Raw genomic sequence first — 25,415 nt, forward strand, 5'->3', positions numbered from 1 at the left:
TTTGATCATCCTTGAGATGTTTCTACAACTTGATTGGTGTCCACCTGTGGCACTTTCAATTGATTGAAATTGAAACAAGATTCTCTGGTCTGATGAAACGAAGATTGAACTCTTTGGCCTGAATGCCAAGCGTCACGTCTGTAGGAAACCTGGCACCATCTTTACGGTGAAGCATGGTGGTGGCAGCATCATGCTGTGGGGTGTCTGTCAGCGGCAGGGACTGGAAGACTAGTCAAGATAAAGGGAAAGATGAACAGAGCAAAGTACAGAGATCCTTGATGAAAACCTGCTCCATGACCTCACACTGGGGCGAAGGTTCACCTTCCAACAGGACAACGACCCTAAGCACACAGCCAAGACAACACAGGAGTGGCTTCGGGACAAGTCTCTGAATGTCCTTGAGTGGCCCAGCCAAGAGCCCAGACTTGAACCTGATCGAACCTCTCTGGAGAGACCTGAAAATAGCCGTGCAGCAACGCTCCCCATCCAGCCTGACAGAGCTTGAGAGGATCTGCTGAAAACAATGTGAGAAACTCCCAAAATACAGATGTGCCAAGTTTGTAGCGTCATACCCAAGACAACTTGAAGGCTGTAATCGCTGCCAAAGGTGCTTCAACAGAGTACTGAGTAAAGGGTCTGAATGTTTTATTATTTTTTTATAAAAAAACAGTTTTTGCTTTGAGTTCAATTTCGAGTCTCATAACAAAGGGTTTTTGCTTTGTCATTATGGGGAATTGTGTGTAGATTGATGACGGGGGAAAAAAAATATTTAATACGTACTATTTAAATGTGGAAAAAGCCAAGAAGTGTGACTTTCCGAAGGCACTGTATGTCGCCTGGGACCGGCCCTGCTCTATAAGCTTCAGACCAAAACCCAATTCAAGCTTCAAATAAACCTGCCAGGGACCTTGATCTACACATCTCTCCATCCATCTGTTACCTTAAATGCACACTTATTTAGTTTGTGCCAATAACCTAGAGACATGAATCTGAGGGTATATCGGGGTAGGTTCCTTGTTCCTGTCAATCATTGGCTTATTGGTGAAATCAGCAGTCAGGGCAATATCTTCTTTAAGTAAATCAATCAAACCTTTATTAGTGCAATTGCAGACAGAAGTTGACAACGGAAACACAGCACGTGTGTTTCAGAGTCATTTCTGCAAAATAAAAAAGTTAAAAGTTGCTTACTTACTTATTTATTTATTCTTTATGTATATTTTTTTTTACCCAAAATCAAATCAAATCAAAAATATTTTTTTGTCAAAGTTGCTTTACGTTGCTTTAATATACTTGCAGTCAACCCCTAGGGATGTAACTGCCTACCTCAACACATTCTACTCATGAGACCAAGCCCCTGCATATACAGTTATACAAACTTGCAGGAGAAAACAATACTCCAGTGTTTTCTAAGGGCTCAGCAGTAATTTCCATTCACGTGTGGCTTACAGTGGTATGTCTGACTTGTCTCTGATCTATTTACTCCCCTGCAGGGGTCTGTGTCTATGTGTCTCTTTTAGCCTTGGGGCGCTTTCTCACAGACACCCAGTTTTGACTGCAATAACTCACACATCTGCTCAGACTGTTTCTATAAGAGGCAGAGACAAGAAAATAACTGTTAGACAGTATTAAACTTTATAATTTACATTTACATTTACATTTAAGTCATTTAGCAGACGCTCTTATCCAGAGCGACTTACATATGATGCTAATCTGTGGTCCAGGACCCTATACATGTAGTGGTGAAGGGTCTTATAGCCATTCCCCTTCTATTAATACAGCATAAGCATAATCAATTATTATACTGCATCAATCATTTGGTGCAGCCCCTATCATGACCCCAAGGTGACCCCCATCAGGTAAGTGATGGGGGTCTTTCCTATTTGCAGTATGTGACCGTATGTGTGGCGAGAACGCTACAGAGACACATGTAAGGGTTTGTAATGGCATGTTTACAAACCAATAACCATAGTGATGATCAGGTAGGCTAATTGTGTGTATAATCTATGAATGCACCCACCAGACAAATGTTGTATACTATTGCCAGGCTGTCTGTGTGTTACATTTACGACATGACTCGCTGTCAACGTAACCCACTTGAATGAGCCATTGTTTTCTTACAGGACAAGCCGCCACCTGAAACTTTTCGTTCTTTTACCAAGCTACGGTTGATTATGTCATTCAGAAGGCAAAGACATACCACAGTGATTCATTAGGGATTTTATGATGGTTACCGAAATCCCTGTAAGTTATAGAGCTCATTTTCATATTTCCTTTATCTCGTGTTTATCATAGTAACACACCACAAAGCCTTTTTAAGAGCCATTTGCTAATGTCCCCCCTTACACTTCCATTCACTGCATAATGTTATGATAGACGCTCAATCAATGCATTTTTTTTTTTTAACTAAGCTGGGAGCACTTATGGAGAGAACTCTTCCTCCACATCACACGATCGCGCTGGGGAGCAAACACTGCCTAATGTAGGTCTTTCACACAGTGGAGGAGCTTTTTAATGAGGAAAAGGAAGGCGTAATGGCACAATAAAAGACATCAAATGCACCTTTATTTTATTTCCATTGCATTAGGCACAGTGACTGGCGTCAGCAAGTACTCAGTAAACACAGTCACACCAGTTGGTGAGCGTGTGTGTGTGTGTGTGTGTGTGTGTGTGTGTGTGTGTGTGTGTGTGGGGGGGGGTTAAAGATGTGTCCACTTTTATTTGAACAGTGAGATAAAATCCGGTGTGTTTTTGCCTTGTTGGCAATGCTTGTAGGTGATTCTAAATGGCATATATTATTATTATTATTATTATTATTATTCTGTCTCTGAGGTAAAAGGATCCCAATTATCTTGTTACTCAATAGATTTGTATCGGGTGGCTGGTGCTTTTGACCAGGTTATCAATTTGACATCCTCATACGTTCAGTAGATATACACAGAGTATATTTGGCTGTAAGATAAGCGAGACTCATTGTTACCGAGGCTACATATGGAGGCTACATGGAACAATACATTTTCCCCTTGGGAGTAATGTAATTTGTTTTCACTTCAGTGGTGAGCGTGCAATCGTAGGATGCTGCGATTTACTGTCCAATCAGATGCAGTGTCATAGCTTTCTATAGAAACTACTAAGATTTCTACAATCTTAGAAAAAAATGTGCCATCTAGAACCTAAAAGAGTTCTACCAGCTGTCCCCACAGGATAACCCTCTACATGGAACCCAAAAGAGTTCTACCTGGAATCAAAAAGGGTTCTACCTGGAACCAAAAAGAGTTCTATTGGGACAGGCGAAGAGCCCTTTCGGAACCCTTTTCTAGCGTTATGTGACTTGCTGTATAATGCACTCTCCTCATCAGGACTCACTTAAATAACCACACGCAGTGACAACATGGCTTGTTTAAGGTCATTTAATAAACTGACATGGAAACACACAAGGGACCGACGTTTGACAACATGACACAATTGGAGGAATACTGCACTTCATAAGAGAATACAATCCCGACGTCTCACACTGTCATACAGTAGTTGCATTAACTCAGTAGTGGTTGGCCAGCAATACCAAATATTGAGTCATTACAGTATTGGACAGTGTTTAGGATCAACATGGTTTCGGTCATAATCTGTCAGCATATGACAGGTGCTCAGTAGATCAGACCATTCATTTATATCCTCATACATTTTCAATTCTGAAAGACTATTAGCCTACAGGAAAGAGCCTCAGAGGTAACGTGTACAAAACGTCTCCACCAACAACAGCTATGTGATAAGTAAACAAGATGGCTAGGCGTGATTTAATACCAGTTTGCCAGTTGCCCTTTCAGGCTCAAGAAGTCTCCCCCTAAAGAAAGAAAAGCTATTTCTAGTCAGTTCAACCATTTCCAATATTTCTGTAGAATTGATTTTACAGGTGAAGGGACCTGGTCCCTCACTTCTCCCCTCCTAGTTGATGATGTAGGTTGGGGTATCAGTAACTGGTCCACCATGGAGATAACTATGTCATGAGACCTCAGTGAGTTCTACTGACTGGTTAGGCTGGTTAGTGTGGGGGACAGAGGGGGACAGAGGAGGACAGAGGAGGACAGAGGGGGACAGAGGGGGACAGAGGAGGACAGAGGGGGACAGAGGAGGACAGAGGGGGACAGAGGCCTGACATGGAGATAACTATGTCATGAGACCTCAGTGAGTTCTACTGAGTGGTTAGGCTGGTTAGTGTGGGGGACAGAGGGGGACAGAGTAGGACAGAGGGGGACAGAGGGGACAGAGGGGGACAGAGGCCTGACATGGAGATAACTATGCCATGAGACCTCAGTGAGTTCTACTGAGTGGTTAGGCTGGTTAGTGTGGGGGACAGAGGGGGACAGAGGGGACAGAGGAGGACAGAGGGGGACAGAGGAGGACAGAGGGGGACAGAGGAGGACAGAGGGGACAGAGGGGACAGAGGAGGACAGAGGGGGACAGAGGGGGACAGAGGAGGACAGAGGAGGACAGAGGGGGACAGAGGGGACAGAGGGGGACAGAGGAGGACAGAGGGGACAGAGGAGGACAGAGGGGGACAGAGGAGGACAGAGGGGGACAGAGGGGGACAGAGGCCTGACATGGAGATAACTATGTCATGAGACCTCAGTGAGTTCTACTGAGTGGTTAGGCTGGTTAGTGTGGGGGACAGAGGGGTCAGAGGGGGACAGAGGAGGACAGAGGGGGACAGAGGATATGTTCCCACTGTCCCTCACCTCCATCAACACGGTTGTAGTCTCAACCCCACTTTGGTCCGCACATCCCATGATGCATTGCTGCTGCCTGGGAGACACCGGGGCATCGCCTTTGTTGTGTCCGTTTTCAATGGAGCTGATTGGTGCAGGGTCTGACTGTGGTGGTGACCATTGGCAGGAGTCAGAGTAAGCTTCTTTCCCAGCTCTATGGGTCTCTATGGGGGTCCGAGTGGGGCTGGGTTTGGGGCTGGGCTCCAGGGAATAACTGTTCCCCATGGTGCCACACAAGCTGTCCACCATGCTGATGCGAGTAGAGGCACGCGTGATACTGCTGCTGCTACCCAGCCTTCTGCCACCCCCTCCCCCAGCTCCATGCCCCTCCCAGTGCCCCAGGATGTGCTTGCGCAGGATCCTGCGGAAGGTGTGGCGGAACTCCCGGATGCGATATGCATAGATGAAGGGGTTGACCACGGAGTTGGCGTGGGACAGGATGATGGCGATGTTCATCACCCAGACGTGCGGGCGCCCACAGTCCTGGCAGAACAGGTTGAAGCAGTTGATGATGTGAAGGGGCAACCAGCAGAGGGCGAATAGCCCCACGATGATGGCCAGAGACTTGGCTGCGTGGACCTCCTTCTGCAAGGTGGAGCGGGACGATGAGGACGATGAGCATGCCCCAGGGGCGTGCATGTGAGCCAGCTTCAGGTCCATCAGTCTCAGCTGGCGCCGAGCCGCCATGAAGATGCGGGCGTAGATGACCAGCATGGCCAGCAGGGGCACCAGCACACAACCGAAGAAGTTGAAGTAGACCATGTATTCCAGGGTGACCACACCCTCGAACAGGCACTCTGTCATGCCTTCGGGGCACGAGCTGCTGTTGGTGCCGTTGACACCCCTGTTCCAGCCCAGCATGGGCGTGAGGCCGATGCCCACGGAGAGAACCCAGCACACTGCGATGATGCCCTTTGCCCTCCCGGACGTCACAAGACTGTTATACCTAGAGGATCACGTGAAAAACATGAGAGGAATTCAGATAGGCATTTTGTATTGTTACATGACACAGAAATGCTCCCAGGATGAGAGGGCTCCTCTATTCAGGTCCAGACACTCCCAGTAACACTCAATAAGAAAGCAAGTTCACTTCTCCTGGACCCAACCAATGAATTGTACTTCCTGTAATCAGAGAGCTTAGAGAACGTATGAGACAAGCTTCAGAGGGTAAAAAGCCTTTATCCCGAGAACATACTAGTATTTGCATATATAGCAGTAAGCTCTTGGAAAATGAGTCTCTTGTTTGGGAGACAGTCATGCCATACTAGGCGATGGAGCACTGGATATCAGGTCACGTACTACATGTAGATTTAAGAAAGCATTTCCGACCTGTATTGTGATTTAGGGATCATTGCACAAAAGCGTATCATTAGTCTGATGTAAGTCTACTTGGCGTTGCTTTGTTTCTGCATCAGACATTAGACAGGAAATCAGTGTCATGAACAATGTATCAGGCTATATTAGTTTTTCTGTTTGTATTCTTCCATTGGCCATGTCTAAACCAGAGTTCATAATGTACACCAGGGTGGAAGTCAGAAGGCAGCACCACAGGCACATGACCCTGTTTATGGGGGTGGGTTTGGGGGTCCAGTGGGGATTTAGTCCTCTTTGACGGAGACCTCTGTGGACCAGGGTGGAAGTCAGAAGGCAGCACCACAGGCACATGACCCTGTTTATGGGGGTGGGTTTGGGGGTCCAGTGGGGATTTAGTCCTCTTTGACGGAGACCTCTGTGGACCAGGGTGGAAGTCAGAAGGCAGCACCACAGGCACATGACCCTGTTTATGGGGGTGGGTTTGGGGGTCCAGTGGGGATTTAGTCCTCTTTGACGGAGACCTCTGTGGACCAGGGTGGCGGCAAGTTTATTAAGCCCCTTGGATCTATGGTCATTGGCACCAAAGCTCCGGCTCCAATGGAAGCTCAATCATATCCACACACACACACACACACGCGCGCACACACACACATCCTGGCTGGGCCCTTTTGCAGTAAACACCTGCTTTAGGAACTTTTCCATGAAAGCAATGCCTTTCCACTGGAGAATCAAAATTGCAATTGCGACTGACAGGGTTGGGTAGGTTACTTTCTATGGGTTCTATTTTCGGCTCGTTATAAGGTGGCGCTCGTGTCAAAAGTACGTTAGCTTGCAAATTCGTGTCAAAACTGGCGCACTGGCATTTGCCAGACCTAACGCCAGGTTCGGGAATTGATCTGTCATATCAGCTTAGATGGGCTGGTTGGAAATATTTTGAGGTGTGTCCTTTAAAAACATGATCCAAAGTTCGAATTTCAGGCGGCGATGGTAGGTACTTTTAAGACCAAACAAAAACTGTTTTTTTTAGAGGTAACGCAGTTGGTTATGACATTAATTTTGAGAGCGGAAACACAGCCTATCCAGCCAATGACGCACACTGTCCATATTCGCATGGATCAAGAGTAGACTAATGTGCCTTTGATGCATGTGTACGTTGTATTTAGTTAGTTAAAATACCCAATCGCGAAGTAGTCAATGCTGTTCATAAAGGGTTTGGCTCCTGAGACCGCTTGGAAATACATGTTAAATGTATTAAAATATTAAATTTATTAAAATATCATGTTTGAGAGGAGTAAAACAGTGATCTGATATTCCCTTTTGATCGATGCATTGTGGGTAGGCACACATTATTTAAGCCAGGCAGGTCCCGTTCTGGATGGGCGTAAAACCTCTATCGTCGGCGTTCTTTTAGTATTATATGCCCACAGAGGGAAATGATGGTGTACGGTGACATGTGGCCTATTTAAAACAAGCTGTTGTTTTGTTTTGATATTTGTCACTTGTGCTTGAGTGCCTTATTAACCAAACATTATATAGCGTCCTAATAAACTAGCTATCTCGATTTTTATTGCAAGCAATTTGTTGCAGTTAATGTTGCTAATGACTGGTGTCGAGCAGATAAGCATTTATCTACCTGTCATCACACCCCGATGAAGAACTGGAAAACAGAAAGATAACAGCGCTCTCTCACTCGCTAAAGCAAAGAGTGTCAGAAGCACACTTGACAGGCTCTTCCGGCAGCGCAAATGGAGACAATTCAGGTTGAGGATTGAGTTTGACAGATCCTAATCTGCTACACAGTCACAGACCAGTATAGAATAGAAGAGGCACATGGGACATTCCACATACAACACATTATAAAAGATCATTAGACATAACTAATAAAGACAACAAATAATTGTCATAATTATTAACTCATCTGACCCTACTGAACATCCACAAAAATATTGTTTATTTCAGTTATTGTTATGTATAAACAATCTCCATTTGCTATTAAAGGAGAGACTAATTAAAACACATTCCTACTTTCTTTGGGGAAACTGACTATTGATTGAAGAGGGATGACAATGCTCTGTGTCCACCCCGTCACACTGACAGACAGGCTACGTACGGAGTCAATCACCACCTTCCGGAGACACCTGAAACCCCACCTCTTTAAGGAATACCTAGGATAGGATAAGTAATCCTTCTCACCCCCCTTTAAGATTTACATGCACTATTGTAAGTGACTATTCTACTGGATGTCATAAGGTGAATGCACCAATTTGTAAGTCGCTCTGGATAAGAGCGTCTGCTAAATGACTTAAATGTAAATGTAAATGTAAATGTTTCTGCTAAGGTGATCCGGGGCAGTTTAAGGTGAGAACACTGGCCTCTCTATCGATACGGTGCCTGGGCCTGCCTCTCTATCGATACGGTGCCTGGGCCTGCCTCTCTATCGATACGGTGCCTGGGCCTGCCTCTCTATCGATACGGTGCCTGGGCCTGCCTCTCTATCGATACGGTGCCTGGGCCTGCCTCTCTATCGATACGGTGCCTGGGCCTGCCTCTCTATCGATACGGTGCCTGGGCCTGCCCTGGGCCTCTCTCTATCGATACGGTGCCTGGGCCTGCCTCTCTATCGATACGGTGCCTCGACAGGCCTGCCTGCTCTATCGATACGGCCTGCCTCTCTATCGATACGGTGCCTGGGCCTGCCTCTCTATCGATACGGTGCCTGGGCCTGCCTCTCTGGGCCTGCCTCTCTATCGATACGGTGCCTGGGCCTGCCTCTCTATCGATACGGTGCCTGGGCCTGCCTCTCTATCGATACGGTGCCTGGGCCTGCCTCTCTATCGATACGGTGCCTGGGCCTGCCTCTATCGATACGGTGCCTGGGCCTGCCTCTCTATCGATACGGTGCCTGGGCCTGCCTCTCTATCGATACGGTGCCTGGGCCTGCCTCTCTATCGATACGGTGCCTGGGCCTGCCTCTCTATCGATACGGTGCCTGGGCCTGCCTCTCTATCGATACGGTGCCTGGGCCTGCCTCTCTATCGATACGGTGCCTGGGCCTGCCCCTCTATCGATACGGTGCCTGGGCCTGCCTCTCTGCCTGGGCCTGCCCCTCTATCGATACGGTGCCTGGGCCTGCCTCTCTATCGATACGGTGCCTGGGCCTGCCCCTCTATCGATACGGTGCCTGGGCCTGCCTCTCTATCGATACGGTGCCTGGGCCTGCCCCTCTATCGATACGGTGCCTGGGCCTGCCTCTCTATCGATACGGTGCCTGGGCCTGCCTCTCTATCGATACGGTGCCTGGGCCTGCCTCTCTATCGATACGGTGCCTGGGCCTGCCTCTCTATCGGGCCTGCCTCTCTATCGATACGGTGCCTGGGCCTGCCTCTCTATCGATACGGTGCCTGGGCCTGCCTGCTCCTGGGCCTGCCCCTCTATCGATACGGTGCCTGGGCCTGCCTCTCTATCGATACGGTGCCTGGGCCTGCCTCTCTATCGATACGGTGCCTGGGCCTGCCTCTCTATCGATACGGTGCCTGGGCCTGCCTCTCTATCGATACGGTGCCTGGGCCTGCCCCTCTATCGATACGGTGCCTGGGCCTGCCCCTCTATCGATACGGTGCCTGGGCCTGCCTCTCTATCGATACGGTGCCTGGGCCTGCCTCTCTATCGATACGGTGCCTGGGCCTGCCTCTCTATCGATACGGTGCCTGGGCCTGCCTCTCTATCGATACGGTGCCTGGGCCTGCCTCTCTATCGATACGGTGCCTGGGCCTGCCTCTCTATCGATACGGTGCCTGGGCCTGCCTCTCTATCGATACGGTGCCTGGGCCTGCCCCTCTATCGATACGGTGCCTGGGCCTGCCCCTCTATCGATACGGTGCCTGGGCCTACCCCTCTATCGATACGGTGCCTGGGCCTGCCTCTCTATCGATACGGTGCCTGGGCCCCCTCAACGCTCTCCCTTGGTGTTGATTTACCAGGAGGACAACGATCAAAGCCTTTAGTCCTCTCAGTCCTTCCAACAGCACACGAACACTAACCCAATGAAGCCTGTGGAGACATTTACCTCTGTCTGCCCTGCGCTGGGGAGATGAACCCTAATCCAATAACCTCACTGTAATTCAATGTGTTTTGATACACAAATGCATTTTGTTGTGCGTCACTTAGATCACAGATCTAACAGGTCAGAGGATCTGCCTATAAAACAATGTCTTAAACATGGATGATACCTGTTTGTGTTTCATTGTTGCTTTCTAGAAAAAGACCAGGAACAGACTGTCACCACCATCCTCAGCCCAGTCGCCCTCCCTTCAATCCCCTCCCTCTCCTCCCCTGCTAAGATCACCTGAGGGGGCTCTTGATGGCGATGTAGCGATCCACAGCGATGGCCAGCAGGCTGAAGATGGAGCTCTGGGTGAGCACCAGTACGAAGCAGGCGATGAACAGGCAGCCGTGGAAGTTGGCACAGAAGCCTGTGCTGATGGTGATGGCGAAGGGGATGGCCAGCAAGCCCACAGCGATGTCTGCCACTGCCAGGGACACCACAAAGTAGTTGGTGATGCTCTGCAAGGTGCTGTTGAGGCACACGGCCCAGCAGACCAGCATGTTACCAGTCACGGCCAGAAAGGCTATGACCAGCTCCAGGGCGATGTAGACAAGGGAGGCATTGTTCAGCATGGTGGGGCTGGGGTCACGTTGAAGGTCACAGCCAGAGTCTGAGTCAGGTAGCAGGGAAGGGGCTTCTTCGTCTCTACACGCATCGCTACACGTGCAGACACTCCCCTCCAACAGCAACCTCACCACACACACACACACACACACACACACACACACACACACACACACACACACACACACACACACACACACACACACACACACACACACACACACACACACAGGTGAGGTGCTATTGCAGTGCTGCCAGGGACTGTCCTTTCACCACTAACCACTTCCTGTTTATACACCCGACGCCCAGGAAATGGTGCCACTGCCAACCACAGAGCAAATGAAGAAGTGAGTTGAGATTCACTCTAATGTATTGTCACTCTACAGAAGGTTATTTACTTCTTCTTCCACTTCTTCTGTCCAATCGGGCTTTCTGTTGCTAACTTCAGCAACCTCCTCAGTGGCTGGACACTAGGAGTGGGCGGGGTGTTGCCGTGGCCAACCCACTGTCACATGAAGATCCGTGTCCTAAGGAGACAGAAAGAGAGAGAGGAGAGAGTGTGAGAGAGAGAGAGAGAGAGAGGAGAGAGTGTGAGAGAGAGAGAGGAGAGAGAACAATCTCATTACAAGTCCCTGTTACAAACGGGTTAACCCACACACCCCAGGCCACAACAGCAATCTGTCTTCCAAAGCCAGCAGCTCTGTTTCCCAAAAATACAGATTTGTATTTTAGAACAGCTTCCCTCCCCAAAAAGCTCACACATCATTAGACCCTGTCACACTTTATTTTCTATTCTCCAAGATTTATGCCCGAGAGCATATCTGTATGAATTATAGCGACACAGCTCGTTTCTATAGTAATCATTAACATGGCTGTGCTTGTTCTATTCAAGGTGTGGTCGTCTTCTCCAAAGTATTTACTATAGTCAGTCAGGTTATTCTAAATCATTTGGTAGCCTGGCAGGTAGAAGTGTTGGGCCAGTAACGGAAAGGTTGTTGGATTGAGTCCCCAAGGTAAAAATCTGTCATTCTGCCCCTGAGCAAGGGGCACCTGTATTGCTTGCTGTTTGGGGTTTTAGGCTGAGTTTCTGTACAGCACTTTGAGATATCAGCTGATGTACGAAGGGCTTTATAAATACATTTGATTTGATTTAACCCACTGTTCACTATGTCGATGAAGGCAGCCCCCCGCACCTCTCTGATTCAGAGGGTTAAATGCAGAAGACACATTTCAGTTGAAAGCGTTCAGTTGTACAACTGACGAGGAATCCCCCCTTTCCTTCCTGTTGCCAGTACAAACCCCTAAACAAGGAGAGATTTAAATGTGGGCTAGTCTATTGAGTTTAATGAGTTCCACAGGACAGTGATAATTATTACTGTGTATCAGCCTTTATACAAACCTTTATACAAACCTTGATGATTGAGGTCAGGAAAATTGTACAATATTTCAAAAGAAGCGTTTTGAACGAACATAAACCTCTGGATCTGTATAAATGGATATTACCACTTGAATGTTCAGCATGATGACAGAACAGTAGACAGAAGGAAACTATGACGCGGTATGAGAGGAAGCATTTCTAATGTGAAAACACTGCTGTTCCCTTACTGATAATATGCAGGGGTCTGTTTATAGTAAGTAGCTCGTTGCTATCAGGCCCTCTTGAATATCTTCTTGGCTATCAACCCTCTTGGGAACCCTCTTGGCTATAAAGTTTAGGCAAAGATTAGCTCGTTCCCCTGGAACCCATTGAACTCTGTGTTGGTGAGAACGTGGCACAGCGAACATTAAAAAAAAGCGTGCCTTTAATCAGAGTGAATGCTCTTTAATCCTGACCTAAAGGGTTAAAGGGGCCGTTTGTTACACCTCACCCCCTCCCTCACCCTGCAACCCCCTTGTGCCCCTCTGCAGTGATATAAGGACAGTGGAATCTAGGGAGAGGGGGGCAAAGGGTCGTAATAGGGGTGCTGGTCCGGGAAAGAATTCCTTGAGAGTAAGTTAGTGGGCAGACAGACAGGCAGATCACGGGAGCTGATAAATGGAAGCTGACATTTCCACAACCTGGTCTTTTAAACTACAATGACACATCATAACATGGGCTCTTCCTTCTGAAGTGTACTGAGGGCAATTCGTGGGGTTTGAAGGCAAAGTGCATGTCCTATAGACACTGAGTGTACAAAACATTAGGAACACCTTCTTAATATTGAGTTGCACCCCCTTTTGCCCTCAGAACAGCCTCAATTCGTCGCAGCAGGGCTCTATAAAGTGTCGAAACCATTCCACAGGGATGCTGGCCCATGTTGACTCCAATGCTTCCCACAGTTGTGTCAAGTTGGCTGGATATCATTTGGGTCGAGGACCATTCTTGATACACACTAGAAACTGTTGAGCGTGGGTTAAACGCAGCAGTGTAGCAGTGTTGCAATTCACCTACCTCCATGCCCCGTTCAAACGCACTTCAATATTTTGTCTTGTCCATTGACGCTCTGAATGGCACACACACACAATCCATGTCTCAACTGTCTCGAGGCTTATGAATGTTTTTTTAACCCGTCTCCTCCTCTTCATCTACACTGATTGAGGATCACAGATAAGGGATCATAGATTTCACTTGGATTCACCTGGTCAGAGCATAATGGAAAGAGCAGGTGTGCATAATGTTTTGTCCATTCATATTTAGGCAACATGACAGACGAATATCCACATCCACTATATATACAAAAAATATGTGGTCGCCACTTCAAATGAGTGGATTCGGCTAATTCAGCCACACCCATTGCTAACAGGTGTATAAATCGAGCATACAGCCATGCAATCTCCATAGACAAACATTGACTGTAGAAACGCCTTACTGAAGAGCTCAGCGACCTTCAACGTGGTACCGTCATAGGATGCCACCTTTCCAACAAGTCAGTTTGTCAAATGTCTGCCCTGCTAGAGCTGCCCCGGTCAACTGTAACTGTTATTGTAAAAAAACGTCTAGGAGCAACAACGGTTCAGCCCCAAAGTAGTAGGCCACACAAGCTCACAGAATAAAAATCGTGGAGTTCCAAACTGCCTTTGGAAGCAATGTCAACACGAGAACTGTTCGTCAGGAGCTACATGAAATAGATTTCCATGGCTGAGCAGCAGCACACAAGCCTAAGATCACCATACGCGATGCCAAGCGTCGGCTGAAGTGGTGTATAGCTCGCCGCCATTGGACTCTGGAGCAGTGGAAACACGATCCCTGGAGTGATGAATCACGCTTCACCATCTGGCAGTCTGACGGACGAATCTGGGTTTGGTGGATGCCAGGAGAACACTACCTGCCCAAATGCATAGTGCCAACTGTAAAGTTAGCTGGAGGAGGAATAATGGCCTGGGGCTGTTTTTCCATGTTTCCAGGCTTGGCCCCTTAGTTCCAGTGAAGGGAAATCTTAATGCTACAGCAGACAATTAAATTCTAGACGATTCTGTGCTTCCAACTTTGTGGCAACAGTTTGGGGAAGATCCTGTTTCAGCATGACAACGCTCCCATGCAAAGCGAGGTCCATACAGAAATAGTTTGTTGAGATCGGTGTGGAAGAATTTGACTGGCCTGCACAGAGCCTTGATCTCAACCCCATCAAACACCTTTGGGATGAATTGGAATGCCGACTGCGTGCCAGGCCTAATTGCCCAACATCCGTGCCCAACCTCACTGATGCCCTTGTGACTGAATGGAACCAAGTCCCCACAGCAATGTTCCAACATCTAGTGGAAAGCATTCTCAGAAAAGTGGAGGCTGTTATTAATGCCCATGATTTTGGAATGAGATGTTCGACAAGCAGGTGTCCACATACTCTTGGTCCAGTAGTGTATTTAGGTGACATGATAATAGAGGCATACAGTACCAGTCAAAAGTTTGTACACACCATTTTTTAATTTTTTTTTACAATTTTCTACATTGCAGAATAATAGTGAAGACACTAAAAACTATGAACTAGCACATATGAATCATGTAGTAACCAAAAGTGTTAAGCAAATCATGCCTTGATGACAGCTTTTCAGACTCTTGGCATTCTCTCAACCAGCCTCATGAGATGGTCACCTGGAATGCATTTCAATTAACAGGAATGCCTTGTTAAAAGTTAATTTGTGGAATTTCTTTCCTTCTTAATGCATTTGAGCCAATCAGTTGTGTTGTGACAAGGTAGGGGTGGTATATAGAAGACAGGTAAAAGACCAAGTCCATATTATGGCAAGAACAGCTCAGATAAGCAAAGAGAAATGACAGTCCATCATTACTTTAAGACATGAAGGTCAGTCAATCTGGAAAATGTCAAGAACTTTTGAAAGTTTCTTCAAGTGCAGTAGCAAAAACCATCAAGCACAAGGATGAAACTGGCTCTCATGAGGACTGCCACAGGAATGGAAGACCCAGAGTTACCTCTGCTGCAGAGGATAAGTTCATTAGAGTTACCAGCCTCAGAAATTGCAGCACAAATAAAGCATTCACAGAGTTCAGAGACACATCTAAACTTCAACTGTTCAGAGGGGACTGCGTGAATCAGGCCTATTTGAATTGCTGCAAAGAAATCACTACTAAAGGACACCAATAACTTTTAAAGTTACTTCTTTGCTCGGTTTGAGGACAATACAGTGCCACTGACACGGCCCGCTATCAAAACCTGCGGACTCTCCTTCACTGCAGCCGACGTGAGGAAAACATTTAAACGTGTTAACCCTCGCAAGGCTGCAGGCCCAGACGGCATCCCCAGCAGCGCCCTCAGATCATGCGCAGACCAGCTGGCTGGTGTGTTTACGGACATATTCAATCAATCCTTATCCCAGTCAGCTGTTCCCACATGCTTCAAGAGGGCCACCATTGTTCCTGTTTCCAAGAAAGCTAAGGTAACTGAGCTAAACGACTACCACCCCGTAGCACTCACTTCCGTCATCATGAAGTGCTTTGAGAGACTAGTCAAGGACCATATCACCTCCACCCTACCTGACACCCTAGACCCACTCCAATTTGCTTACCGCCCCAATAGGTCCACAGACGATGCAATCTCACCCACACTGCACACTTCCCTAACTCATCTGGACAAGAGGAATACCTATGTAATAATGCTGTTCATCGACTACAGCTCAGCATTTAACACCATAGTACCCTCCAAAATCGTCATCAAGCTCGAGACCCTGGGTCTCGACCCCGCCCTGTGCAACTGGGTACTGGGCTTCCTGACGGGCCGCCCCCAGGTGGTGAGGGTAGGTAACAACATCTCCACCCCGCTGATCCTCAACACTGGGGCCCCACAAGGGTGTGTTCTGAGCTCTCTCCTGTACTCCCTGTTCACCCACGACTGCGTGGCCATGCACATCTCCAACTCAATCGTCAAGTTTGCAGACGACACTACAGTGGTAGGCCTGATTACCAACAATGACAAGACGGCCTACAGGGAGGAGGTGAGGGCCCTCGGAGTATGGTGTCAGGAAAATAACCTCACACTCAACGTCAACAAAACAAAGGAGATGATTGTGGACTTCAGAAAACAGCAGAGGGAGCACCCCCTTATCCACATCGACGGGACAGTAGTGGAGAGGGTAGAAAGTTTTAAGTTCCTCTGCGTACACATCACGGACAAACTGAATTGGTGCACCCACACAGACAGCGTGGTGAAGAAGGCGCAGCAGCGCCTCTTCAACCTCAGGAGGCTGAAGAAATTTGGCTTGTCACCAAAAGCACTCACAAACTTTTACAGATGCACAATCGAGAGCATCCTGTCGGGCTGTATCACCGCCTGGTACGGCAACTGCTCCGCCCTCAACCGTAAGGCTCTCCAGAGGGTAGTGAGGTCTGCACAACGTATCACCGGGGGCAAACTACCTGCCCTCCAGGACACCTACACCCCCCGAAGTCACAGGAAGGCCATAAAGATCATCAAGGACAACAACCACCCGAGCCACTGCCTGTTCACCCCGCTATCATCCAGAAGGCGAGGTCAGTACAGGTGCATCAAAGCTGGGACCGAGAGATTGAAAAACAGCTTCTATCTCAAGGCCATCAGACTGTTAAACAGCCATCACTAACATTGAGTGGCTACTGCCATAGATGTAATACATGTATCACAAGCCACTTTAAACAATGCCCCCTTAATATAATGTTTACATACCCTACATTACACATCTCATATGTATATACTGTACTCTATACCACCTACTGCATCTTGCCATCTTTATGTAATACATGTATCACTAGCCACTTTAAACCATGCCACTTTATATAATGTTTATATACCCTACATTATTCATCTCATATGTATATACTGTACTCTATACCATCTACTGCATCTTGCCTATGCCGTTCTGTACCATCACTCATTCATATATCTTTATGTACATGTTATTTATCCCTTTACACTTGTGTGTATAAGACAGTAGTTGTGGAATTGTTAGGTTCGATTACTCGTTGGTTATTACTGCATTGTCGGAACTAGAAGCACAAGCATTTCGCTACACTCGCATTAACATCTGTTAACCATGTGTATGTGACAAATACAATTTGATTTGATTTGATTTTGATTTGAAAAGAAGAACAGACTTGCTCTGGACTAGAAACACGAGCAATGGACATTACACCGGTGGAAATCTGTCCTTTGGTCTTTTGTTTCCAACCACTGTGTCTTTGTGGTGAGATGCAGAGGAGGTGAACGGATGATCTCTGCATGTGTGGTTCCCACCGTGAAGCATGGAGGAGGAGGTGGTGTGATGGTGTGGGGGTGCATTTCTGGTGACACTGTCTGTGATTTATTTAGAATTCATGGCACACTTAACCAACATGACTACCACAGCGATATGCCCTCCCATCTGGTTTGTGTTTAGTGGGAGTATCATTTTTTTTTTTTAGCAGGACAATGACCCAACACACATCCAGGCTGTTTAATGGCTATTTGACCAAGAAGGAGAATGATGGAGTGCTGCATCAGATGACCTGGCCTCCACAATCACCCGACCTCAACCTAATTGAGATGGTTTGGGATGAGTTGGACCGCAGCCAACAAGTGCTCAGTATAAGTGGGAACTTCTTCAATGCTGTTGGAAAAGCATTCCAGGTGAAGCTGGTTGAGAGAGCTTTCATCAAGGTAAAGGGTGGCTACTTTGAAGAATCTCAAATATAAAATATATTTAGATTTGTTTAACACTTTTTTTGGTTACTTCATGATTCCAAACTTTTAACTGGTACGAAATGGGTGATAGACATCCACAAATTAATACATACCATACGAAATGTAACATATCATACTAAATGGAGTGTCACAGATTTACATACAGAATAATACGAAATGCTCCGAGACCAGGTTGTCCCTGGCCTTACCTACCCTCAGAGGCAGGAATAAGCTACATGCCTGGCTTCACGTGGATCATTAATGTGTTATATGATAAAGGTGGTGCAGGAATTTAAATGGGGAAGCTTTTTTTCCCAGTTTGTTTGCTTGTACACTATGGCTGTCCCCATAGGAGATCCCTTTTTGGTTCCAGGTACAAGTCTTTTTGGTTCCAGGTACAAGTCCTTTTGGTTCCAGGTACAAGTCCTTTTGGTTCCAGGTACAAGTCCTTTTGGTTCCAGGTACAAGTCCTTTTGGTTCCAGGTACCAGTCTTTTTGGTTCCAGGTAGGACCCTCTGTGTAAAGCATTTATTTTAAACATGAAACCCATAAGGGTTGTCCTTTGGGGACAGCCAAAGAACCCTTTTAGGTACTACATAGCACCTTTTTTCTAAGACTGCACATAGGTGTACTGTAATCTATGAGTCAGTGTACAATGTATAGTGTGTAAATCGGCATTAATGTGCGTGTTTGTGTGTGTGCGCGCGCCCTGAAGGACGTGATAAGCTTCGCACGTCCTTTGGAAGGACTGTATTGCAGACTTGTCTATCAAAGGACCACCACAGAGAATGAAAACGAATTACAGGAATGTTGCTGCTGGCCATAGCACTATGTGAATTGCTGATGTAAAGGAGAATAAGGGCTTGACTACATCTTTGTCCTGAAAAACGGACACAAACTACGCCGGGGTAATTTACGATTGGTGTAACAGTGATGGTAATTCATAGTTGGTGTAACAGTAAGGGTAATTGGTGGTTGTTGTAACTGAGAGTTTGCCATGGAATAGGTCTTTGAGGTTGTAATCTAGAGTCGAGACTACAAAGCCCAAAACAAGAGATGATGCAGATGATATTCATTCTCAGGATAAAGTTTATCAATATGTTTACATAATCAACATATTTCTATGTTGATAGAAAGCAGGGTCGGGGTCCATTCCAATTTCAACTCAGTCAATTCAGGAAGACTGCAAGAAGTAGGTTTGTTGATCATGTTAGTATACTATAGGTAGTAAATTAGTTATGAAGCTTATTGTAGCCCTATTTATTTTCAGTTTCAATTTAGTTTACTAATTTAATGAGGAGGGAACAAGTAAATTAAACCACCAAAAACTATTGCGTCTAACCTGAAATAAATGGACACAAAAAGAAACTCGAACATTTCCCAATTTAGACAATTATATTTCACCTTAATTAAATTAAGAGCCACTTTGAGATTTGGCACATTTGAATCCTTTTCGACCAATAGTTATTCCGATTACCCTTTATGATTAAACATACAGTGAAAGTAAAAAAATATAAATAATACTTGCCTTTTTTGTCTTGTCAAGACACACACTGACGCAAATGCACAACATATGTTCAAGCCTTCTCTCCATAGGCTACAAGCGTATTCATAGTATTCACATAATCCATGCTTCTTCAAAATGTGAACGTTTGTCTATAGGAAAATATGACTGAAAATGATATAGACGTTCCGCCTGTTGGAGGAGGTTTCGTTCTTGATGCACTCAGAAGCTAGAACAGGAAAACGCGGTTGCATGCTCTGATTAACGCGCCGTTCTGAAGACGTGCAACAACACATCACTTTCATACAGGTCGTCAGGAGGAGGTGGGATTTATGCAGCTCAGCTATGTGTGTGTGTGACGTAACTATTGGTCTGTTATAATTGTACATTTACTTCAGAATAGCTGTACCTGGACCAGTTTCAAGGATGAGCAGATTACATTGATACATGTTGAAGTTGATCGTGGCTGAAAAGCATTGCGGTTGGGATAAACGTCAATCCCCAAAGTGACATCAGAGTCCACAGAAATTCTACGGATCTGTTGCTAAAATTAGACCATGGTAAAAATCTATCCATTGTTACTGTACAACCATCATATGACCACTAATCTATCTAATAGTATAAACCTGGCATATGACCACTAATCTATCTAATAGTATAAACCTGGCATATGACCACTAATCTATCTAATAGTATAAACCTGGCATATGACCACTAATCTATCTAATAGTATAAACCTGGCATATGACCACTAATCTATCTAATAGTATAAACCTGGCATATGACCACTAATCTATCTAATAGTATAAACCTGGCATATGACCACTAATCTATCTAATAGTATAAACCTGGCATATGACCACTAATCTATCTAATAGTATAAACCTGGCATATGACCACTAATCTATCTAATAGTATAAACCTGGCATATGACCACTAATCTATCTAATAGTATAAACCTGGCATATGACCACTAATCTATCTAATAGTATAAACCTGGCATATGACCACTAATCTATCTAATAGTATAAACCTGGCATATGACCACTAATCTATCTAATAGTATAAACCTGGCATATGACCACTAATCTATCTAATAGTATAAACCTGGCATATGACCACTAATCTATCTAATAGTATAAACCTGGCATATGACCACTAATCTATCTAATAGTATAAACCTGGCATATGACCACTAATCTATCTAATAGTATAAACCTGGCATATGACCACTAATCTATCTAATAGTATAAACCTGGCATATGACCACTAATCTATCTAATAGTATAAACCTGGCATATGACCACTAATCTATCTAATAGTATAAACCTGGCATATGACCACTAATCTATCTAATAGTATAAACCTGGCATATGACCACTAATCTATCTAATAGTATAAACCTGGCATATGACCACTAATCTATCTAATAGTATAAACCTGGCATATGACCACTAATCTATCTAATAGTATAAACCTGGCATATGACCACTAATCTATCTAATAGTATAAACCTGGCATATGACCACTAATCTATCTAATAGTATAAACCTGGCATATGACCACTAATCTATCTAATAGTATAAACCTGGCATATGACCACTGACCATATGACCACTAATCTATCTAATAGTATAAACCTGGCATATGACCACTAATCTATCTAATAGTATAAACCTGGCATATGACCACTAATCTATCTAATAGTATAAACCTGGCATATGACCACTAATCTATCTAATAGTATAAACCTGGCATATGACCACTAATCTATCTAATAGTATAAACCTGGCATATGACCACTAATCTATCTAATAGTATAAACCTGGCTATGACCACTAATCTATCTAATAGTATAAACCTGGCATATGACCACTAATCTATCTAATAGTATAAACCTGGCATATGACCACTAATCTATCTAATAGTATAAACCTGGCATATGACCACTAATCTATCTAATAGTATAAACCTGGCATATGACCACTAATCTATCTAATAGTATAAACCTGGCATATGACCACTAATCTATCTAATAGTATAAACCTGGCATATGACCACTAATCTATCTAATAGTATAAACCTGGCATATGACCACTAATCTATCTAATAGTATAAACCTGGCATATGACCACTAATCTATCTAATAGTATAAACCTGGCATATGACCACTAATCTATCTAATAGTATAAACCTGGCATATGACCACTAATCTATCTAATAGTATAAACCTGGCATATGACCACTAATCTATCTAATAGTATAAACCTGGCATATGACCACTAATCTATCTAATAGTATAAACCTGGCATATGACCACTAATCTATCTAATAGTATAAACCTGGCATATGACCACTAATCTATCTAATAGTATAAACCTGGCATATGACCACTAATCTATCTAATAGTATAAACCTGGCATATGACCACTAATCTATCTAATAGTATAAACCTGGCATATGACCACTAATCTATCTAATAGTATAAACCTGGCATATGACCACTAATCTATCTAATAGTATAAACCTGGCATATGACCACTAATCTATCTAATAGTATAAACCTGGCATATGACCACTAATCTATCTAATAGTATAAACCTGGCATATGACCACTAATCTAGCCCTTTACCAGCTCACTGAGGTCTAGAGATCACTCAGTGTATCTATTTATTTTATTAGTCACTCTTCGTAAACAACAGGTGTAGACTAACATTGAAATGTTTACTTATGGGCCTTTCCCAACAATGCAGAGAGATTTTTTCTTTTTATAATAGAAAAAGAATAAGCACAATTAGCAATGACAATTTGGCTAAATACATGTTTGTTCCAGACTTGGTGCAACAGTACTGCTTGTGGTGTGGTAGCCGCTGGAGTCTTTGACAATTTCTAGGGCCTTCCTCTGACACCGCCTGGTATAGAGGTCCTGGATGGCAAGGAGCTTGGCCCCTGTGATGTGCTGGGCAATACGCACTACCCTCTGCAGTGCTTTGCGGTCAGATGCCAAGACAAGCGCTGATGCAGCCGGTCAAGATCCTCTCAATGGTGCAGCTGAACAATTTTTTGAGGATCTGAGGGCTCATGCTGAATCTTCTCAGTCTCCTGAGGGGGACGAGGTGTTGTCGTACCCTCTTTACGTATGTGTTGGTGTGTGTGTGGACCATGATCTGTCTTTCGTCTCTCTGTGTCTTCACATTTTTCCTTTAAATCACAAGAGACTGTGTCTCACCGGAGAAAGCATCCGAGCGAGCGAAACAGCACCCCTCTGTTGTGGTGTGGACACAGAGGAACTGCAGCCCCGTCGATGTGGGTGGGGGCGTGCTCGGCCCTCGGTTTCCTATAGTCCACGATCAGCTCCTTGCTGATGTTGAGGGAGAGATTGTTGTCCTAGCACCACACTGCCAAGTCTCTGACCTCCTCCGTGTAAGCAGTTTCATCGTTGTCGGTGATCAGGGCTACCACCGTCGTGTCATCTGCAAACTTAATGATGGTGTTGGAGTTGTGCACGGCCACGCAGTCGGGGGTGAACAGGGAGTACAGGAAGGGACTAAGCACGTACCCCTGAAGGGCCCCCGTGTTGAGGGTCAGAGTGGCAGATGTGTTGTTGCGTGTAGTGTTGTACACTACACGCACTACCCCCCAGGTGTTCATTGACTCACGTACTGTAGGTGTTCCTTTTGTCCAGGTGGGAAAGTCATCTGTCGATCTGTTGGGGCGGTATGCAAACTGTGAATGGACCACAGAGAGTTACCGCAAGTCGCAAAGAATACAGGAGCTGCCTCCACTATTCCAGCACCATTTAAACTTCAACATTTCAACAAAGGAAAATGTTAAAGGGAAGCCAGCTTGAATTTGGCTTCTCTCCTATATCACATCACATCAAGAGAAATGCATCATTAACAGACACAACTGCGATTGTTGCAATGCTCCTCAGGCTTCTCATAGCCAAACTTGTCCTCTCCGGGCTCGTGCAGAATGGAGATACACACGTCACCGTTCTTTGCAACTGAAAGAGAAGAGTACAGGAATCAAACTGCTGACCAGTTGACTAAACACAGGTCTTTAGCTGTATAGCACATCGAACAAAACTGAAGATCTTCAACTCAAATGTCAAATCCATTTTTCTGTATGTATCTGAAACACGGAGAACCCTTTGAACAAACTAAAGTAATTCATTAACCACTGTCTCAGATGGTGTCTGGCCAGTAGACTCCCAGAATGCATCAGCAACATCAGGCTGTGGGAAATTAATTTGGATTTGGATTTCTGGTTTTACTTCATTCTCTGTACTGGCCAATGGTTATAGCAGTGATTCTGATGCAACCATAACTTCATACATTGTACCCCTGGACTGAGGGAATGAAAGTTTAATATGTAGCGAGCTAACATTGCCCATGACAGGAAGTTAAGCTAGTGAGCGAGCATTCTAGCCAGATAGCCAAGGGCAACAAAAGTGTGTACTGTATGCCAGTGTCATAGACCGTTTCATCAACGTGAAAGAGAGGAGGATGGCATTCTCTATAAGTAGGGTGAGTCAACATGTCTTTTCTACTTGTATGAACATATGCACACACTCACACAGCACACACACACACACACAAATCAGAAGCTTGGACAGCCACATCATATTTATTTTACGTTGATTGAACTAAATAATTTTTGGAATCTTTTAGTTGTCGCTGTTTTAGACTTAGCAGAGGTGACTTGATGATGTTGAAATGTTGAAGTTTAAATGGTGCTGGAATAGTGGAGGCAGCTCCTGTATTCTTTGCGACTTGCGGTAACTCTCTGTGGTTCTAAATCTATGGTTGTTTAGTAGTCTGAAAATTATGGAAACTTTAATTTGCTTGATCATACTGTAGGTCATGTAACTGTTTGTTACTGTACAAGCAATATGCTTTGTGGACTCCACCGGACGGATGGTGCTTTCCGGTTTTGTGATGAAACAAAGGTGTGGTTGAATTTATTCTGCCACTGTGCCTATTGTCTCGGTCTTAGACGTAGGGTAGCCTGGGGCGGCAGGTAGCCTGGGGCGGCAGGTAGCCTAGTGGTTAGAGTGTTGGGCTAATAACCAAACAGTTGCAAATTCAAATCCCTGAGCTGACAAGGTACAAATCTGTCATTCTGCCCCCGAATAAGGCAGTTAACCCGCTGTCATTGAAAATCAGAATTTGTTCTTAACTAACTTGCCTAGTTAAATAAAGGTCAAATAAAAATATTTCACAGTTTCAAGGCATATAAACGAAAATGTTATAGAGCAAATTCATTTTTTTCTGGCTTGGCCAGTGATTTTACCCACGCACCACTACTGGGTGGTCTGCTTGAAACATGAAGGTATTACAAACTGGGTCAGGGAGAGGTTGAATATGTCAGTGAAGTCTCACATCAGCTATGGAGTGTATCCACACAGTCATCCAGAACAGCAGGCAGCAACACATTCACAAACCATTTCCTTCTGAGGCTGACGAGGAGAGAAGCTCAGGGTCTAGCCAACACAAATAACCCATGTTGAGGGACGTTGGTGGAGAGGATGACACCTTCCTTTTATCAGCAGGACCACTTAGTTTCCATCTACTGTCTGTGGTGCCTTTGGAGTCATATCTGGTGTTCTATTCTGCAGTGGAGCGACGCAAAGTGGCCAAGAATTCAATTATAGCTCACATTTTTTAAGAAAGTCGGTAGAATAAATAAATAAAAATAAGCCTGTAAGCCATGTAACTTTCAGTGTGTTAGTTTTGTAGAAATGGGGAAATAAAATATCTTGCTGATGAGGTGTATGGCACTACAGACTGGTAAAAAGGAAAACTGTAGTCATAATTGTATTTCTTATAGATATTATCTTGCAAACACATACAAGTGGATAAAAAACACAATACATACATTTTTCGTTAAATCTACTTCTAAACCTCATTCGTCAAAAAATTAAACAACTTTTCGTAATTTCAGAATAAGTTAAACGGTCTTGTAGTGTTAACGTTACATTGAGTACTTCAAAGACCTGTTAAATCAATCCAGTTTGTACTTCAGAATGCTAATAATTG

At 45.0% G+C, this 25,415-nt stretch overlaps 1 protein-coding gene across 4 annotated transcripts; it reads right to left on the reverse strand.

Moving 5' to 3' along the window:
- Positions 1 to 3,392: 3,392 nt before the first annotated feature.
- On the reverse strand, positions 3,393 to 11,266 carry LOC118385362 (adenosine receptor A2b-like). Of its 4 annotated transcripts, none has more exons than XR_008139527.1 (3): positions 10,420 to 11,266; positions 4,305 to 5,706; positions 3,393 to 4,005 (listed from the first exon to the last, which is right to left on the reverse strand). XR_008139527.1 is itself a non-coding variant. In XM_052521515.1 (3 exons), exons 1-3 carry the CDS (start codon positions 10,749 to 10,751, stop codon positions 3,997 to 3,999), a joined length of 1,428 nt encoding a protein of 475 aa, XP_052377475.1. In that variant the 5' UTR covers positions 10,752 to 11,266; the 3' UTR covers positions 3,393 to 3,996. The 4 variants fall into 4 exon arrangements, 2 of the variants coding, with proteins under 2 accessions (XP_052377475.1, XP_035628342.1); XR_008139526.1 differs by having other exon boundaries at positions 4,176 to 5,706; XM_052521515.1 differs by having other exon boundaries at positions 4,620 to 5,706.
- Positions 11,267 to 25,415: the final 14,149 nt, after the last annotated feature.

The sequence above is a fragment of the Oncorhynchus keta genome, chromosome 6, assembly GCF_023373465.1.
Source record: "Oncorhynchus keta strain PuntledgeMale-10-30-2019 chromosome 6, Oket_V2, whole genome shotgun sequence".
Classification (NCBI taxonomy): Eukaryota; Metazoa; Chordata; class Actinopteri; order Salmoniformes; family Salmonidae; genus Oncorhynchus; species Oncorhynchus keta.

Coding starts and splice junctions, on each gene's coding strand:
- LOC118385362 (XM_052521515.1), bottom strand. CDS start 10,751: ATGCTGAACAATGCCTCCCTTGTCTACATCGCCCTGGAGCTGGTCATA. Junction 5,707..10,419: donor GCCATCAAGAGCCCCCTCAG/GTGATCTTAGCA, acceptor GTGATCCTCTAG/GTATAACAGTCTTGTGACGT.